The following is a 20,132-nucleotide window of genomic DNA, read 5'->3' as shown; positions in this document are numbered from 1 at the left end:
CTCCTTAATAGAGTCTGGGCTGCACGCTGATGTCTGAGGTTCAGCTGGTGTGAGATGTCAAAGCAGACGTCCTCGACACTCTGAGGGGACTCCAGCGAGACATAATGTGCTTTTAATTTGTGGAACATAATTTGCCTGTAAATGTTCTCTGTGAATTGGCTTATTATGATGTGTGTTGCTTAAAGTGCAGAAAATTACACAGAACGAGGTTTAGTTGGCATTTACTACATAATCACAAACTGTTTTAGACATTACAGCGAGAAGATGGCATCACTTTCATATCCGTCCAATAAATAAGAAGCTACAACCAGCAGCCCATTAGCTTGGATTAGCACAAAGACTGGAAACAGGGAACTAGCCTGGCTCTGCCTGTGCAACCACAACTCCTTGGTTTCAGTACCGAACAACATACAATGTATGTGAACTTTACAGGTGCAGGTACAGCAGTAGTAGTAGAAGTAGTAGCAGTGTGTTTTTACCTCTGGACAGAGGCATGTGAGCCGTTTCCACGCCTGTCTTTGTGCTAAGCTAAGCTAACAGCTGCTGGCTGCATATAAAACTAGAAAATAAAATCGTAGCTACAATTCTGACATGCTGCTTAAACATAAATGGAATAATAATTTCACATCGTGAAAGGAATCATTAATCATAACAGGTACTTTTGACAAAACATTGTACTACTGCATTCTACTGCTAATACTTTTATACTTTGGCCTTCGAATGCAGGACTTTTACTTAAAATGGAGCACATTTTCATTGGTATTTAACTAAAAACTCCACCACTGTTAGCTTTTACAGTATTTGCATAACCTACACAAACTCACCAATGTTAATCCAGTACTATTAATACAGAGTATTGTTAGCAGTAGTAGTTATGTGCATGGGGAGCACTCACTGTCACTTAGTGAGTAAATACAACAAGAAAAACATCACACTCAGGCGTGCAAAGAAATCTGCTTCGGTAACAGCTACAGCATGTTTTTCATGAGGACACGATGATCACCTGTGTGTTACTCTTCATCATCATCCATAGATGGCATATTAGGAATTCAAGGCACATCCACGGCTCTGTCCAACCCCCCATGAGCACAGTGCAACACAGCAGATCAAACAATTAGCCGAGTATTGCCGACTACGTCCGTTCAGACATCCGGTGCGTCTGAAAATCCAACCCTCTACTTTGCATTAAGATAAAGCAGAGCGCACAGGAAGCCCGCTGACAACAAAGGACAGATCATCCTCTCTTTTTCCACTGGCCCCCATTGACCTGCCTTCACACTCCAGCACACCAAGAGAGAACCACGCTGCATGCCAGCGGCAACCCACAGCTTTTACCGACTCCCTGAAACACACACTGCTGTAATTTAGTATACAAGCAAATCAGTGCACCATCCTTTACCTTGAGAAATGGGCTCTAAGAAAGGAACAAAGAGGGAGTCAGAGGCTGAAAGAGATGAAAACGGGAGAGAGAGGGAAGATGAGAGGGAGAGTGATTGGTAGCTGGCTGCCATTGTGGCCCGGTGGCCCCACGGCTGATGCACAGGGTTGCGTAATGGGTCTGCATGCGGTGTGAAGCACAGCAAACGGGGCTTCAGCACATGTAGCTGAAGAGACCACGCAGGCCTTCTGGGGAAGGGAAGTTATTTCAGCAGGCGCATGCATACACAGGATGAGACAGTCGTGTTTTGACACAGTGCGCTAAAAATAGCACATTCTTAATAGAAAAAAACAGAGTGCCAGTCAAATCCAGACCGGCACGAGAGGGGAGAGATAAAACATGTCTTCCAAAGACAGTCCTGAGAGCCCAGCTAGGGGCCACGGTAAAGAAGAGGATTCGTTTCAGGGCAAAGCACTCAGAATCAGAAACGGCTGGCATCTCACTGGGATCCCACCTGACACGCGTGTGTCGTGCGAGGCCACGCGGCCGCAATCGCACACAATGAACGAACTGAAGCAATTAGGAATCGGCATGAGCAGCTTCACAGATCGGTTACGTAATTCTCAGCCTGTGGGGCCGTGTGTTGGGAAATGGCGGCAGACAGGCCTGTTGTGTTTTCTGCTGCACATATATGGCCATTAATCACGCTCGGTCTCTTTGCTCTTTTTCTATTTCCAGAGAAGCGGAGGCCCGAGGGCGGCCGACCTACGGCGCTGCAGCACGTGCAGGCTGGACTTCAGCATCACTGCAAATGTCACACAATGTTAGCTCGCTCGCTGCAGGTCAGCCTACGGTGAGAGGATCACGAGCACCATCTATAAATGGCACCTTTGCACCTCAGTCTTTATGGATGCACTGTTTGCTAACGCTCTGCTCTGACACTCGACTCCCTCTGCTAAAATAATGACCTCCAATGTGGGCTCCCTTCTGCTTTTTAGAGGTATTAAATGCACCTGATGAATGTAAATGCACTCTTGAAGCCCCTCGGTTGCAGATAAGAGAATCGGTTGCCCGAATAAATGCAAAATATATTCAAAGGTCTAGCGGTTCGAAAACACCAGCTGCATTTCCACCCTGAAGGGAACCACAGGGAATACTGATGAGTACAGGTATTTCAGTAAACACACGGACTGAGCAGGTAGATCAGGACACATGAACAGGTATTGTGTGTCGGAGCCACGTAGAGGAGCACATCCCTCTCCTCTTTCGCTCGCTCTCTCTCGGGTGCATGAGAAGAGATTTCTGCAGGGTGTGTTGGAGTGTGAGTCATCATCAGTGCAGAGAGAGGAAGAGGGGAGAGGCATTCTTTAAGTCGAAGGCAGCGCTTATGGCAGCAATGCAGCAAGGAAACACCAGACGCTCTGCCTCTTTAACGGGCTTAAAATCCACCACAAATATCAAACAACAGCAGGTGAAGGACTCCAGCTGCTAAATGTGTGCGCTATCCGAGTGTTACGCAACAACAGGTCAGCACAGCAGCCTCAGCGTGGCATACTGAATGATCAGAGCATCAAACGCTGCTGGGCTGGGCCTAAGCCTGAGCTTAATGTTTGAATAATGAGCGACTTTCCATTGTGGTCATGTTACTGTAATGAAGAAGGCCCTGCACACGTCACAAGAGGAGGCTAAATGCAAAACATCCTTCAGAACAAATTTAGAAAAGGTAATGAAAATGAAAGGTAATTTTTGAAAGGATAAGTCCATTCATTGAACCAATTTTGACAATAATTTCTGTTTAAGATAATTATTGAGCAAAAACTCTAAATATTCTCTGGTTCCACCCTCTCAAATATATCTGCTGCTGTGCCGGTTTTATGGAACTTAAACTGCATATTTTGGATATTTGGACTGTTGGTCAGACCAAATAAGACATGTGAAGCCTAGCTCATTTGCATAAAAATTGCACAAAAAGCAGCACATTTATCTATCTATCATCAGAGCCAATAAAGTGACAAATCTTGAATTTTCTGAAGAGATAATTTCTAACCGGACCCAGTGTCTGATGGAGGAATCCACTCGTCTGTAACAAAGTGATGAAGCTAGTTTCTAGAAAGTTCCAGAGACGGAGACGGAGGAGGTGGAGCTGTCTCACACCACTGGCACAAAGGTTTCACATAAAAATTAAGAGTAATTTTCAGTCTAAATGACTTGATGAAGTCCACATTTTCCACAGTCAACAGCTCACATAAAAACCACCTGATCTGAAAAGCACTTGTTATCAATGATCGTTAAATTCCAGCTTTGAGTTCATGAAAGAAAACTGGTCAAAAAACAGGTCAGAAGAGCGTCTGACACTGACAGACTGTGGCTTCTTGTCCCAGCGTGAAACCATCAAACAGACACGGCTCGACCCGCTCATCCAAACTGTACAGAGGTGACGTTGTCCACAGGGCTCTCGCCGGCCCGCCTTACCTTCGCCCACACAGAGACGGTGCAAGCCTTAAAGACTAGTTCCCTCATGTCCAGACACCCAGCAGGTAACGAACGGCCGGTTTCCGTCTCCGTGAGCCTGTCCGGACTGTAGCAGAGATGGCGAGAGGCACGGATCTCTCTTCACAAACCGCAGCATAAGCCTGCAACCTGATCCTGAAGTTCATCTGAAGTCCATGCTGCCACCCAAGCCTGCTGATTAAATTACTGCACGCTGCAAGAGCTCCAGTCGGCCAATGAGGCACCAACACAGACTAACTGATACGCAGCGTGTTTGAGGCAGTAAATTAATAAGAAGTCAAGGCCAACAGCTACATGAGGTAACAGACAGCCTGTTTATTCAGTGGAGGTTAAAAAAAAGCTTTTTTTCTGACTCTTCTCCCTCTAAAGGATGCAAGTTAAATATTCAGTCCCCGGTAAGTGGCTCGGTGCCATATTTCACTCTGTCAGACTCCACCTTAGCTTTGAAGAGTACATTCAGATGCAGCTCTGGAGCGAGAGATCGGCTCCTTGCTATTTTTTTGGGTGTTGATACATAATTTCATCATTTCGCTCTAATCGGCACATTGGCAGGAGTTTCCCGGGCCGGCTCTCATTTCACTGCAAACCTGTGTGATACCTGAGATGTCAACAAAAAAATAGAGCAAAGTGAGATGTAATCTAAGCAAATGACCCAGAAAACAACTTTTTTCTGGTCAACTCATTGGACAAAAAGTCATGTCAGCAGTGTGAGTCATCCGCGGTCGGTCTGTCAGGACCACTCGCCCCTCACACTCATCCCAAAGCACCTACTAAGAACAAAACCTCACAGAGGACGGCATCTCAAATGCAGCACGAGGCAGGAGTCTGAGCTTAACAGTCAACAACAAGCTCCAAGAAAAAAGGCCTAACCGCTGAACAAAACGCTCTGATGAACAAGCATTCCCGACTGAGACAGAGGAGCAATTCGAGGAAGCAAGGGAGGGTTATAGCGGGATACAATAACAGCACCCCAGACACTTCTGACACTGTGAGCGGCCGGCTTATCAGTCAGCTCCTCTGTCTGTATGAGAAACGCTGGCAGCCATCGTTGGCCTTTAATTCCACCCAGGCACCAATCTAATTAAGGGGCACTAGACTGAGCACAATCACCCATCTCCTGATGATTTACAGTTTCACAAAGATTTCAAAATAAAGCAATAACAAACGTGGATACTGACAGAATAAGAACATACAAAAGCAAGAACAGTGAGCACAAACAGCACAACACAAACTGTTGGAGCTACAACCCTCACCTACACCTCGCAATATTACACCAAGACTAAATGGCTGGATGGGGGTCTGAAGATTACGGCACATACCAGGTGACCTAAACACACCGTCCACAGTTTGATTCTGGCTCAGGATCCTTGCTGTATATCAAGCTTCTCTCTGTCCTTATTTATTTTTGTGATCTCAACTGTCAACTGTCAACTGGATTCAACCATAGGTATCATAACATCAGCATGCTAACATCAGCATGCTAACATGTGCTTCATGGCAGTGCTAACATGCAGTTGTTTAGCAAGTATATTTACTATGTTCACTGTCTTAGTTTAGCATGTTAGCATGCTAACATTAGCACGTAACATAAGGTACAGCCGTGGCTGATGGGAATCATACTACTTTTGAGGGAATTTGGTCATAAATCAAAGTGTTGGACACAACAAAGTTTAGACCTGTTGAAAGCAGTAACAAGCAGGGACAAAGATAACTTTATGAAGTCTTACTGCAATCCATCTATACCAACCAGTTCAGTCACTCTAGACTAAAGTGTTGGACCGACCGACCGTCAGACCATCTGACATTGCCGTCCATGAGGCCACACTGCTAGCATGGTTCAAAAGGTCCAAACAGAAAAAAAGAATAAAGAATAAAGCAGTCTGGGTCAAAGGACAAACCGTGTTTTTATTGCTTTTAAGTGTGAACTGTTCCTTTAAAGTGCTCTCTCACTTGACAGAGCAGCTCGGGGACTTGTAATTAGCCACCACGTAATGGGAATGACCTTATTAAGCTGCTGCTGGGTCACAAGCAGATTGAGGTTACCAAAACACATGAGCTACCAATTATTCTTCTTTATCAGGTGCTATCTTCTCACAGGTTTCCTCTTAATCTCCATCGGCGCTTGAGTGCACAGACACAAAAAGTCAGATCTTTCATTAGAAGAGTGGGTATCAATATTTATGCACTGACTGAGTCCATAAATACCAGTGGCCAGTCCAAAAATCAATGCACGTCTGCTACATATTTTAATCTCCCTATGAAGGTCATATTACTCCGACAACGCCGCGCTCAATACACTCAGCCAAATCAGCCAGCAGCTTTAGCATTCACGCCACCCTGACCCTGCCCCGGTTCAACTCATGTCCCTGAACTACACACTGTATTAAAGACTGTAAAAACAGAGAGAGCTCATCAGCCATAAATGGATTAGAAAGGCTTCACGTAGCAGACGCTCTGGCTGCGTCAGAAAAGGCTGCGTTCTCCGGGTTTAGCCCTGCGTAACTCATGTACATTATAGATGAGGCAGAGGAGAAGGGGATGGTTCGGCAGAGCACTATCATTTACCAGAAGGCCAGTCTGAATCTCCTCCATCATGACTAACCTCTACTTCAGAGCCGCAGGGGTGACACAGCAACAAGCTCGGCCTTCCCCGCAGGCACGCAGCCGGAAACTTGGGCACAAGTCGGCGGCCTCCGTGGAGCCGCACCGAAAGAGAAAAGACTGCTCTCATTTCTAAAAGTGAGGGACTGCCAAAGCGATTCCTACCATCACACGAATTTGTCACTTTGCTAACAGGGCTTATGAAAGTTAGATGAACATTTTACGATCTTGTTAAAACCGGTTACATTATTAAAAGGGCACATTCATCCTGCGAGGCGAGAAAGAGAGCCTGTAGCAGATTGAAATTTTAATAAGCTCAATGCAGTAGCTGGAGATTGAGAAACTTGGCAGAGATTTAGCTTTGAAATCCTGAATATGGGCATGAGATGATTTAGCCTCATTGTATCATGCATGCACTCAGGCGGGTCAAAAGACAGGGGATTCTGCAAACCTGTGATAAACCCATTAACCGGCTTAACTTCAGACACTTCCATAGCATTTTAATCTGTGATATGAAGCAGCTTCTATTTTTAATGGAGTCCCTTTGAGTTCAGTATAATAAAATACTATCAGGACTACGTATGTTTTGATATTACAGGTTTTATTTGACACTATTGTACCGGCGTGACCTGATGCACCAGATGGCTTCTTACACAGAAGTATCGAGAAGTCGTCCCTGGAAACTGCAGAGACGGGAAAGTCCTTTCAAAAACACTGATGATTGGATGAAGTGTCTGTCTGTAACAGCCTGGCCACGACCAATCAGATCAAAGAATAATATGACGCAGGCAAAGACAGTCTAACATCTTTTCTCCTCTCCTGATGTAACTGATGCTATAGCAGCACATATGCTAACCTCAGCCACCAGTCGCCTCTCGCTGTCACGATCAAAGCACGGCAACAGCTACCAGTCGATCCTCACAGGATGCTGACTGGTCCAATCCACTGTGGTGTGGATCCAAGCGCCGAACTTGAAGCCTGCGAGGTGCATTCTCACGTGACCTTGCGAATCACAAGCTAAGTGCCGGCATGTTGTTATCTCAAATCTGCATGTTTTGCAGCAGTGGTGCTTTTTTTCCCGTTCTTGAATGAACACAGAGAGAGTGTGTGATGCGAGAGCCCACAGCCATCGTAACAGAGCGTAGATGAAGCCGGCCGGTGTCGGGGGGGCTCGGAAACACCTGACCCTGGAGGAGACTGGAAAGGACTCTCTGCTGTCTCTGATAAGGCCACGATAAACACTATCTCAGCATCATAAGTGTACCGTTATCTGGTGAGGCCCAGCCACTGACTACATACAGTGTGTGTGTGTGTGTGTGTGTGTGTGTGTGTGTGTGTGTGTGTGTGTGTGTGTGTGCACGCGCTGGCACCAGACACCCTGTTTGCTAAATCATGCCATACATCCCGCCAGCTCCTTGCAGACCTGTTACAGCAGAGAGGCTGCGGGCCTTCTTCCAATAGCAACACACTCTTACAGTTTACATTCAAGGCTCGCGTCTCAGTCAGGAAATAAGACAGAACCACGTTTAGCCTCCACAGCATGAATGATTTTCTCGGAGCAACGAGTAGAGTCGAAACAATGACTTAATTATTAAGTAAGAGTTAGAATGAATTAAACATCAATGTTCCTTTCTTTGTCTATTAAATATCAAGATGAGTGGCTTCAATATCGGATCATGAGGTGAAAATAACACCTGTGCCACACAAATCTGGTCGAGGCTGGTAAAACATTACTGAAGACAAACTTTGCTGGGTGTCTGAATATTGAACTTTAAATTAATATCCAGCCTATAGCTCACACTGTTAGAGGATGTGGGTCATATCTTGCTTTTGTTCTTACTGTTGAACTATCCTCTTTGTTGATGTAAGACTGCAAATTTCCCCTCTGTGGTATTAATAAAGCATTGTCTCATTTTATCTTATACATATTGAAACAAGTCTGCATTTTTCAGCATCTTGGTAGCTCCTGGTTTTTGACGTCTTACAGTATATGCGATCATTAACTCAGCTGATGTTAGAAATAATCACTGCAGATCTGCCAAGAATAGATGTCACAGTGGAGTCTCACACATGCTGCATAAATTTAAGACATGTTTAAGCTACATGTCCCATCAGAGACAAAGATACCAAACACGCTGACATGGAGGAGAAACCTGGATGACTCCTCTGCGTCAGTAAGACAATGACTGATCACGGCTCAGTCCGCTGGAGGAGCAGAAAGGGCTGCTGAGCGAATGGTGTGCAGCAAAAGCAGAGTGTGGTCCTGGGTCAGCCAGCAGCATCTGAGCGTTAATAAGGGGGGTAATTGAATTAGAGGATCAGTGGAGGCCTGTAGTGTGGGCGCCACGCGGCTCTAATTTCATTACAAGTGATGTAAACATGTGGTTGGCCCTCAGCGCGGGGGCCTCCCACATCAATACATGCACAAACACACACAGAAAATCCTCACTCAACAGGGGGAAATGACAAAACCATACATCTACGCCTGTTTGCCTCGTGCAGCATCCCGCCCCACCACACGGAGCCTTCAGCCTGCGCGCCACGCTCAGGAAGCCAGAAAGACGATTCAGCATTATGTGGCACAAGTTGAAAAACGGGAACAAAGTGTTTGGGCAGCATCAGCTGTTCACAGCGAAGCCTTCAAAGTGTCATTAAATGTGCAGACGGAGCCTCAGCGGCTCACGCTGCCGACTCGCTGATTCTCAGCTGCTTATGTTTTCTGAATATGAATAAGTGATAATCTGGCGTCGATGGTGACATGAAGCTGACACCAGGGAATATTTTTAGGTGTTTGTTTAAAGGAACACAATGGGTCACCACCATCTATGATATCCGTACTGCGAGGTGAGTGTGATTTTTCCAATCTGCGTGATGCATATTTATGATCAGCGCTCGGATGCGCGTCGGCCTGATGAGTCACTTGACCATCCGACTGAGCGCAGCCCGAGTGAACCTGCAGGCTTGACTGTGGGCCTTCTCCCAGCCATGCATAGTTATGAGGGCAGGAGTTAACCGAGGAGAAAGTCTCAGCCATCCCAGCTGCAGCAATGAGACACTCTGAGAGACAGATGGGTTGTGGGTCACATCCTCAGCTTTCAGCGTGCAGGTGGGCCAATCAGAGCACGGGAAGAACAACCACAGAGAGAGAATTGCATTGCGTAACTCCTTGCCAAAACGTCAGACATCACATTACTGCAGTAAATCAGTAAATCTTCTCCACTTTAAACAGCACATCTGTTCATGCACCTCACATCTATCAAACGCTCCGTGCTGAAAAATGCTCAGCCCTCACTTCGACCGCTCTTTGACAGATGCGCCGGTTTTATTTTTTGACATCCTGGAAAGCCTGCCAGTTTTCCTCACAAGTTTACCCCTGCAGCAGAGCAGCAGGGAGACATGGACGAGGACAGACTTATCAGGTGGAAAAACATCCCCGCTCTGCAGCCATTCCTGTTTTCCAAGAGAATTTAAAGCAAGACTGTGAAACTTTTCAAAGCAGAAATGAAACTTTCTTTCTCTTGCTAATGAAAATTCATGAGCAACTAGATTTACTGCCTATTACTCCGATTTCCACCAACAAGCCAAGTCGCAGTTTACATGCATGTCTGTGCAGCTTTCAGTGAAATGGAAGTTCTCACTATACTGACGTGTGTGATTAGAGACTGTTTCTCCAGAGCTTCATCACCTGAAGATCAACATCAGCTCAACCAATCAGCTGAAATGCTTCAAACGTGGATGTTGCTGCAGAGGAGCTACAGACCGTAAATCACGGACGTTCAACCCGACAGCTCAGAAGATCTGAACAATCAGCACAGTTTGAATCAGAGTCACCAATTCAGGATCTGAGCACATGTGAAATATGGTGACAGTCTGCCTTCAGTTCCTGAGTGACGCTGCTGAATAACGGCCAGAAAAGAGTTTCTGCACAACATGACGATGTCACAGTGCAGCTGACCTTTGACCTTTGGGATATAAAATGTCATCACTTCATCATGTTATCCTCTGAGACACTTGAGATAAATTTTGTCATACCAAAGTATAAATTCTTGATTTATGATCAAAAATGTGTTTATGGGGTCAAAGTGATTTTGACCTCTGACCATCTAAATCTAATCAGTTCAGGCTCGAGTCCAAATGAACGTTTGTGCAAAAATTGATGAAATTCCCTCAGATATCATGTTCACAAGGATGGGACGGACGGACAGGTGACAGGTGACGCCCTCCAGCCTCGGCTGTCACCAACACAGAAGCACAATAAAACACACCTTCTACGACATGCACAAGCTGTTCTGTTTGTTTAAATGCAGATTAATCAGCACAGTGTGAACAGCTTAATGCTCCAAGTGTGGAGCGCTGTATGTTATGTCGAAATGTGTTTAAAAAGCTAAAACTTTAATTAAATTCCTGTGACTGCGACTGCAGATGCATAATTTATAGGCAGGAAAGTGACTGAAGACAGAACTGCTTCTCTCTTCTGCCACTTTGCTTGATCTCAAAAACTCCTGCAGTCACAGACTAAAAAGTCCCATAACAGAGGAAAACGTTACATAAATGTCAACTTTTGCACAATAACAACCATAACTCAGAATCTGTGAAACACCCTCTTCAGCACAAATCTGCATGCATGAAAGGGAACAAGCAACAAAGGTGAAAAAAGGTACAAAATCTATGGGGCAAAGTAAAAAAAAGTCACTTTTATCAAGATCGCTCAGAGGAAAACACACACGGCGCATAAGGAGGAGAGATGAAATGGCTGCAGACAGCTGTGTACACGAGGAAGATACCTTCACCGGGGTGCGTCTGCGCTTTGTTGATTGCATCTCCATCATGAGATAACAGAGCTGCAGGCTAATTAAGCTCGCCGAAGAGGCGCCTCATGCTCCGTCAGTTTTTCATTACCACTGCGCTCAGTCTTACGTAGGACTGTTCACTATTAGTAATTACTGATGCTGCGCCAACTTTTCAGGATCCATAATCGGCTGTTTTTCCACTCGAGGGGGCTAAAAACGCCACCTCCACCACACCCACACCCTTGTTCCTCCCAGTCCATTTCTCCGTTGAGCGATGCAAAACACCATCTTAATGACATAAGAGGGTGACTTCAAAAACACTCGTTTCCCAGCAACCGCCACAGGTAGGTATGAGGGAAGAGCTTTTGTGTGACCAGACCCCTTTCAAGGATGTTATAATTACCAGAAGATAGAGTGAATTAGGTTTGAATGGATGCAACAGCTGCCTTCATTAAGGTGATACCATAAAGTCCATATCTCACATGTATCGTATGTGCAGGCAGACGCAATTAAAACCTCCTTTGGTGGAAAATCTTTAGAGAGTCTGACAGATTAACAAATTTATTTACCGCCCGTTGTTGAAAACTATGTTATTATTCACATTTGGTTGCTTTGGAAAGGCTGCTGCACACGGCTGAAATGGCAGGCGATCCCTTAAGGAATGTTGACAAGCTAATTACCAAGTAGCCCTGTCACAAGCAGGCGGAGAGTTTAAAAATAAAGTTCACACCACCCTCATTATGCAAACAATCGCAGTCAGCAGTGCTAACCTCGCACCCCTATAGACTACAGCTGGCGGACTTCAACACAAGAAGGCCATGCTCTCAGCGTGCCAGACATGGAGCTCTGAGGGCTGTGAAAGCCGTGGGAATATCATGTGCTTCAGTGACTTTCTCCAATAAATCCAAACCAAAACCAGGGAAAGGTGACACAGACGACACCTTTGTTAACATCTTATGTTTCCGTTCCTGTCGACAGCATGTATCCCTCTTCAGATCTCTGCAGTAAGAACGTCAGTAACTGTTCATTAACACACGAGAAGAAAGTGCTAACAACAAAGCTTCAGTTTCAGCCAAAAGATGTCACCCAGAACGTCGCCTCTGTGAAAAAAACAGTCTGGAGAGTGCTGAGGAGACACGGGACAGGAAGCCAGCACGCGCACGCACATGCACACGCATGCACGCACATGCACGCCTCATCCCCTCTGCGCAGGCACCACACTGAGGTCTAATCGATGCAGCTCATTCATATTGAACCACAGACGTCAGGGGAAGCCGGGGGAATTACAAGCAGCCTCCGCTGTGAGATCGCAGCCTGGAGGAAGCCCGAGGAAGACAAACCTACAGCTTCGCTCTGGAAACCTGCTGTTTACTGTCCACGGTGTTTTCAACAACATGGCTACTGGGTCCCCTCAGTCCAGAGGAAATGACACTGAGCAGGTGGAGCAGTACTTCAACCTGAAGGTTAGAAAACACTGAGCTCTTCGGTGGATATTCAGACGTCATCTGAGCGGTGAGAGGATGAAGCCTTTGGCCCCACGGATGGATTTATCTGCTCTGTGGTGACACCGACATGCATGGCGTCATCATGAAGACCAAGCTTTCCTTTCTTACTTTGTTGCATCCGTATATTTTTTGGAACAACTGACTTGCTATTTCGGATGAGCAGCAGGGCCGGATTAAACCAGTCGGGGGCCCTGGGGCACAATCAGATGTGGGTCACCCACCCCCGCCCTCCTGAAGTTAGTTTGTGGTCATGTGATCACACTCAGATGTATTTAAGTATATCCCCCCTGTAAAAATAACTCCAGCTAAACGTATTAAAACAGCATTTTCACTGAGGTCACTCAGGGACTTGGGGCCTCTGGGGACCAGTTGTCTGTTTTGCATTGATGCTAATCCAGCCTTGACGTGCAGCCACTTATTTATATTTTCTATTTTTGTATATACATGTACAGTTCCCATCAACATCCTCACTTTCTGTACAAAGAGGAAACTGTCTTCACAACCGCCAACACAGAACTGACGCTACAGACCCAAAACGTTAGCCGCCTCGCGTCACTGACAGTAAAGAAAAGGGTTCAAATGACCTCATGCTGATGGAGGAAACTCAACTCAAAAGCGTGCTAAGTTGGCAACAACTGCCTGAAGGCTTGGCCTCCTCCTCGGACAGGGATGAGGTGAATGCACCGACCTCGGCGCAGAGTTCTCGTCTCCTGAGTTCCCCCTGACACGCTCACTGGTCATGAAATACAGACAAAACTGCCACTTTGACCCCAATTAATCCCAGCGACGATTGAGCACGATGAGCACGAGCAGAACCGTGCACGGCTCATTTCAAAACTAAACCAACAACTGGGGGAAAAATAACTCATGGTTCACAAGTTCACAATCCAAAGCAGGGAGAGGGACATGAGAGCCAGACGACCGCCCAGAGCAAATGCCTCCACGGCGGTCTTCAATCGGCCCTAATGGTCCATGCCCAGTCCAGCATCAACAAGCCTTTATCTCGCTGTCGCACACGGAGAACTCACCAGTAACTTCTGCTTTTGCCTTTGGTGACTCAGGGTCTCCGGGCTGAGTCTGAGAGCTCCGCTGTTGTCCTCTACAAGACAAAAGCCGTCCAAATGCTGCACACCTGGGAGCCGGAAGGGCAGAACTTCATTTCTCAGCTGTGGGGGGAAACAGAAAAGCTGCAGTTATTTAAAGCAGCAATAAAAACACTTTGTTAAGTGATTAGCTCTCACTTCAACAATGGCAGCTTGATTGTGCAACTCATTCCAAATAAGTCTTCACCACTGCTGATGAAATGTGCCAGCTCTCTACCTCTAAGTGTAGGCGAGTGTCCTCTCAGAGCCGGCAGGTGGTCTGAGTGGAAAACAGCTAACAGCTACGCTCACGCAGTGCAAACAGCGTGTTCTCCCGTCATTGATCTTCACAGGTTCTGTTTGACAATAGAAGAAAGAACTGGACTACCTGCCCACCTGCTGCTGTGAGCACAGCGTTCCACTAAACTTTGATCAAAGTGAAGTCACTGGTGTGAAACTCCAAAAATAAAAAAAAATCACATGATAGAAAAAAGAATGTTGTTATAGGATCAGCTGTAAAACCAAATGAAAAGTCCTGATGGGCTTGTTAATCTGTGCTCCCGGATGCTTCACACGTCTCTGTTTACTCACATTCTGAAATCTGCAAACAACCGAGCAACATGTTGATCTGGTGTATCAATGGAAACAACACTTAAGGACTCATTCAACCAGATACTTACAAACCCACACAAGTATAAGATGCCAACGAGGTAAAATAACATCCTCTCTCCATGTTCAACCACTTAGCCGGCGACGCTGATAGCACTACCTAAACTGCTTGTTATTGCCAAGCTAGTGGAGCTGGCTGGAAATAATAATGCCCCCTATTAAATTATTCATGGCTCCAGTCAGGTGGAACCAGATGCTGCTTTTGTGTCATAGAGGGAGAGCTGTAACTCGACTCAAGCACGGAAGGCCACCGCCGCATGCAGGTAAAGACTTCATGGAACAAGCGTGGACGCTGCTGGACTGCAAACAAAGCGCAGGATGTCATGACACTCGCTTCCATGTGACATTTTCCTGCAAGTGTTCAGACAGAGGACGACGGTTCAGTAGGTCGGTCCAAATGTGGGCGAAGCCCCAGGTGCCGCTCGCAGTCCGCCCACCCCGTGCTGGTGTCGCTTTGTACCCCACCCTGACATTTGTGGTCATGGCCAGAAGATGACCTTTTTGTCCACGCCATGCTTTAGTGCTGAATACTAATGCTGTGGTGCTGTGTGCCCGCCACTCATGGGAACAAGCAGAGCTATTTTTAGCCAAATGTCCCCAGCTGCACATCTCCAACCCGGGGCCAATGGGCAATTAGTGTTTGTTTCTAATGGCGGGAGGCAGTGCCGTAACCTCTCTAACGCAAACAGACATCTGGACAAAGGCTGTCTCTGTCCTGCCCTGTACCTCTGCCGGAAGGCACGGCTCCTAAAGCCACGCAGTCCTTCCGTCCACCTTAACCTTCGTCCACGATCAGGAGCTCCTCTCCCTCACATCTGCTGCCGTTCGCCCTGGAAACAGGGTGACTTATTTACCTACTCGTGCAATAATTCATGGCCTTGGCTGGGGGTGATATCATTCCTTGATAAGTCCAAACACCTACTTGTTTGACAAAGCGTCCATCAGGTTTAGTCGTCCACATAATGCACCAAAGAATGACACATGGAGGTCTTCACAGAGCGGCAACTGACGGTTATTTTCATTACCAATCTGCTGATTATTCTCTAAAATGATTGTTTAAACAATTAATCCTCTGCTCTCTGCAACATCAGACATTTGGGAGAAAATTCACAATTTTCTGAAGCCTGAGGTGATCAAACTGCTGATAAACAGTCCAAAATCCAATACTGTTACATGTAAAATAACATAAATAAGAGACAAGCAGCAAATCCTCACAACGTAAAGTCAGAACTAGCTAACGTTCAGAACTTTTTTCAAAAAGGACGTTTGATTGATTTTCAAAATAGTTTGACGACTTGATTATTCGACTAATCGTTTCACTTAAAGTTATTTATGACTTCAAGTTCTGAGATTTCCCACATATTTCATCCCTGTGCACCACTGGCCCGCTCAGACACGCACATTAGACCTGATTGAATGACATCTGAGAACAGTATGAGCTCATTATTTGTGATAATTGCCAGAGTTGAGGGTGAGCTTTCTGTTTTCATCTATATTAGGACGAATGCTCCACGCAGGCATGTCTAATTAAGCAGAATCAGACACTGTTTGTTATTCCAGCACGCAGGCATTTGTGAAAACTCATGTTGGGCTGTAGTCCTCGACTGTCAGCATCTCGAAGAGAATACGATATTCTGATATATTTGGCTGAGCGGGTATAATGAGTCAGTTTGGGAATCTGTATGTCATGACGGCCTCTTTAATTCATTTTAGTCAGGGCAGAGCTAATTCAATCCACCTTATTAAAGCTTCTTCATGCAATTACCCTGTGGCCCCGTTCAATGATGGGCCAACATGGAGGCAGCGGATTGGACGGCGGGCTTACCAACCTCACCGAGACCTATAACACTGAACAATGTGACGTGCCCCATCATTCAGTTAACAAAGATGAATCACTGCAAAAAAAGGAATCACTGTGCTGCAGCACCCACTGCACAGCCCAGCCTTTTTTTCTAGTAATCTGCTGTGAAATTCCACTTGATCGGGACATTAGAATCAATTACATCCCCACATAAACACAAAGCATTAACTCTGGAGCACATTAGCATTCCATTAATCATCCTCAGCATTAAAAGTGCTGCAGAAACAGCAAGTGTGCCTTGAACTGACTGGCACAGAGTGTCTGTAGCACTGCCTGCCAATAATATGTTATCAAAGAGTGTGCAATTAACCTCCAACACGGCGGACAATACACACAGTGCAGCGCGTCCATATGCAGGACGTGAACGTTGGTTATGGTGTTCAGTAACCCCCCCAGACATCAGAGGATCCCACTCCTGTTGTCAACTGTAAGCTGAATAAATCGAATCAATCACGGTTCACATCGCTCTGCGCCGCCTTTATGGAAAAATCTAATTTAGCAGGTTTGGGTCACATTAGGCTTTGAACGCATAACTGATCAGGATTTAGCTTTTTAAAGAAAATATGAGTTCAGTGTGGACACAACAGACAAAACCTGTCAGCAGAAAGGCAGAGACAGAGAACGAGATTGAACCTGTGGAGATAAGCTTTTTTATTACAAAGCAAATCCTGACAAATAATCATCACTCCCTGTGGATTTTGGCAAGATCCACATAATCATCCCCGGCCCCCGCCCTCAGGCCTGATCGTCCACCTTTCAGAACGGATCCAGACAGCCGTCCGCCTCACCGAGCTGACCACAAACACAGACGGCCAGGCCAAAAAGTTCTGTTTCATGTGTAGAGATGCTCTGGGTGTTGAGGCTTCAGTCCAGCCTGGTTAGTGCACACTGAAATCAAGTTGATGTGCAGGACAGGTGCTTTCTTTCCCTCGGAGTCTGACTTCCTCTCTTGCACTGAATTCCTATGAAGCCAGTCAATGAGCCGTCCATAACACTGTAACACTGATGAAGCTAAAGCATTAGCATAAGTGCTGTACTACCAGTGTAGGCTCTGCAGCTTCTAATGAACAAGCAACGACAACGAACTTCTGGGGGCTCATCTAATCTCATGCTGTTTACACCAGATCAGTGTTTTCCCTCTGACTGAGTGGACAGCCCTGATCAACTCCAGGAACAATCAATTATGAATGCAGTCAGATCCCTGAGGTGATTACCGGCTACTCTCTACTGACCTCCACTGAAGTCAGCAGCCAGTCACCGCCGGCCATCTGAGCACGCACAGCAGTCAGTCAAACCGCCGACATGAAGACAGCTGGCTCAACATCTACTTACATTACATTTGAGCTGCAGGAGCTGCGCTGCAACGTTAGCATCTGCTGTATGCAAACACACACATAAAATGCAACACTCGGGTGTAAAGACACATGCAAGCAGATCCACATGCATGGACGAGAACATGTGCACGACTACGCTGAACGTGTGTGTGCAGTGGATCTAATCTAGAGGCTTATATAGCACAAAAGAGCCACATAAATCTGTCCTCACATGAAAACCCCCTCAGGACACATAAGAGACACACGCGTGCTTTGTCATGCACGGGATAGCCCAACAATCAGAGCAAGCCATGCAGTTGCTGACAATGATAATGCACTTTCACTCTGCTGTCACTGAGTCTCCCGGAGCCATCTTTACAGAGATTTCCCAGTGAAGATGGTGTTATGTAACAGCGGCCATGGACCCTGCTGTTCATATCACTAATGCCTCACACTGTGGCGGGGTCACGTGCTTTATCCAGGCCACATCCAGGCGCCAGCAGCAGCAGTGTTCCAGCTGTTACTACAGCCTAGCTTCCGCCACTCTGTACCATGCTGAGCCATGCTCCTCTCACACTGCTGCACCCTCCACTGAGCAGCCATGTTCAGCACCTGAGCACTCCTTCACCTCGGCCTCTCCAAGAGCAGCACTGGAGACAGAGCTGCACGCTACCAGAACTATGCAGCTCACCCACTGAGCAAAGCATATGAGCTACAGACAGGAGACACTGATGCATTCTTTAGGGATTTCAGCTGCTATGGTACAGAAACCTACAAATATATATTTCATCCCTATTTTCAGCCTTTGTCAACGAGGGACCAAAGCTCTGGAAGACATGACCTACAGATATCAGGGAAGCTGCTTGCTGGAGAACATGCTGCACAACGTCCTCCTCAGAGTGTTCGATATTTTCATACAGACCTGAACAGATCAGCTTCAAAGCCAACATACTGATGATTTTAGCTCATCACGGACGGATACTGGCATGTATTAGTGCACAAGCTCCAAGAAACATCAGCACAGAAAAGTCAAAGACGTGTGTGAGGTCATTGAGAATCACTTTCTCTGTTAATTATTCACCTGACGGCACTGACAAGTTTATTTTTCAACTTTAAAGCTGCGCTAATTAATAATTTTAAATCAGCGACGGATGACAAACCCACAGAGAATTATCACCTGACTCTACGGCTCCTCTCACCTCCACCGAGCACTTCAACACCTTCCAGCTCAGAGTTTTAGAGGCAGACTACACACAACTTTACTGCTGCACTTCACTCTCAGTCATCAGCCTCATTTCCAGACACAGCAGGAAGCTGTTTCCAGAAAATAAACTCCACCGTACACCACCTGCCAAGCACAACGGCAGACAGACAAAGGTTCAGACTAACTGGTTACTGGCAGCTAAGAGCCACATATTTCCATCAGGAGCCGCTGGAGACCAAAAACAGACTGAAAAGCAGATTGAAAACTGGATTTGCATCTGCCAGGTGGACTCCAAATGAACACTAATGTAGCTGCGTGTCTGCTGTGTAAATAAGAAAATGTTTGCTAACAAGCTCACCACATTAGCTTAAAATGTGATGTCAGCGGTCTCGCCCAAAGCAGCCAAAAAATAAAAAATCAAGTTTAAATGTCCCAATCAGTAAATACTGGTCACAGTTCCTTTCCTGCAGATTTAAATTACCTTGAACTGTTTTCAGCCTAAAAACAAATATCAGCCAATATAACTTCACTTCAAAAACTGCAGCGCGCTCGAGTCTGCTTCAGATAACATATGGGCAAATACCAGATGGCTGCATTATGGTATAAAATCAGCGAGCAGACGCTTTTTAATTTACATTCAGGGCAGTTTTCTCCGACTGAAAACAAAATGTCTGAACTCCCAGTGCAGTAAACCCCATCCGTTTGCTGCTACCAGCAGGAGGAAATAAACACTATGAATTTTATGCAAATATTATTTGACCCAGGGCTGGATTTAAAAAACGCTCAACAGCCCTCTTCCTCCCTCCTCGAACCACCCTGCCACCATCGCCTCCATCGCCACCCTCCCACCTCCTTCCTTGCAATCAACTCACTGCCAAGCAAACAGATTTAGGTTGGAAGTATGAATCCCGTCTCCTGTGCATAGTGAAGATAAAAGTCACTTGCTGGCAGCTCAGGGATAACTGGTGAAATGATGAATGGCCGTGCCCGCTCGTCAAGGTGGGCAGGAGGAGCTACAGCGTGGACGGGAGTTTGTCGTCAGAGTACTCTCTCATGTTCGAGGTGTGGATCGAGAGACTGACAGCCCTAATTATGGAGGCTCTTCAAATGAGTGACCTTGGGAGGCAGCAGGAGCATCCATACCTGCACGCACACACACACAAACACAGCCATGTTTCTGCACAGTGAACATCACAGTTCAGCTTTCACTGTTCACCC

At 46.2% G+C, this 20,132-nt stretch overlaps 1 protein-coding gene across 24 annotated transcripts in view; it reads right to left on the bottom strand.

Moving 5' to 3' along the window:
- rimbp2b (RIMS binding protein 2b) overlaps positions 1 to 20,132 on the bottom strand; it is a 76,119-nt gene that overhangs the window by 50,213 nt on the left and 5,774 nt on the right. For all 24 annotated transcript variants that reach the window (XM_076729987.1, XM_076729976.1, XM_076729979.1 and 21 more), the window contains exon 4: positions 13,814 to 13,951. In XM_076729987.1, coding sequence (XP_076586102.1) covers positions 13,814 to 13,951 — 138 coding nt within the window. The remainder of the gene's footprint in view (positions 1 to 13,813; positions 13,952 to 20,132) is intronic.

Source organism: Chaetodon auriga, chromosome 5, assembly GCF_051107435.1.
Source record: "Chaetodon auriga isolate fChaAug3 chromosome 5, fChaAug3.hap1, whole genome shotgun sequence".
Classification (NCBI taxonomy): domain Eukaryota; kingdom Metazoa; phylum Chordata; class Actinopteri; order Chaetodontiformes; family Chaetodontidae; genus Chaetodon; species Chaetodon auriga.
Note: the sequence above shows the minus strand (reverse complement) of the source record. Positions and strands in the feature narration are given on the sequence as shown.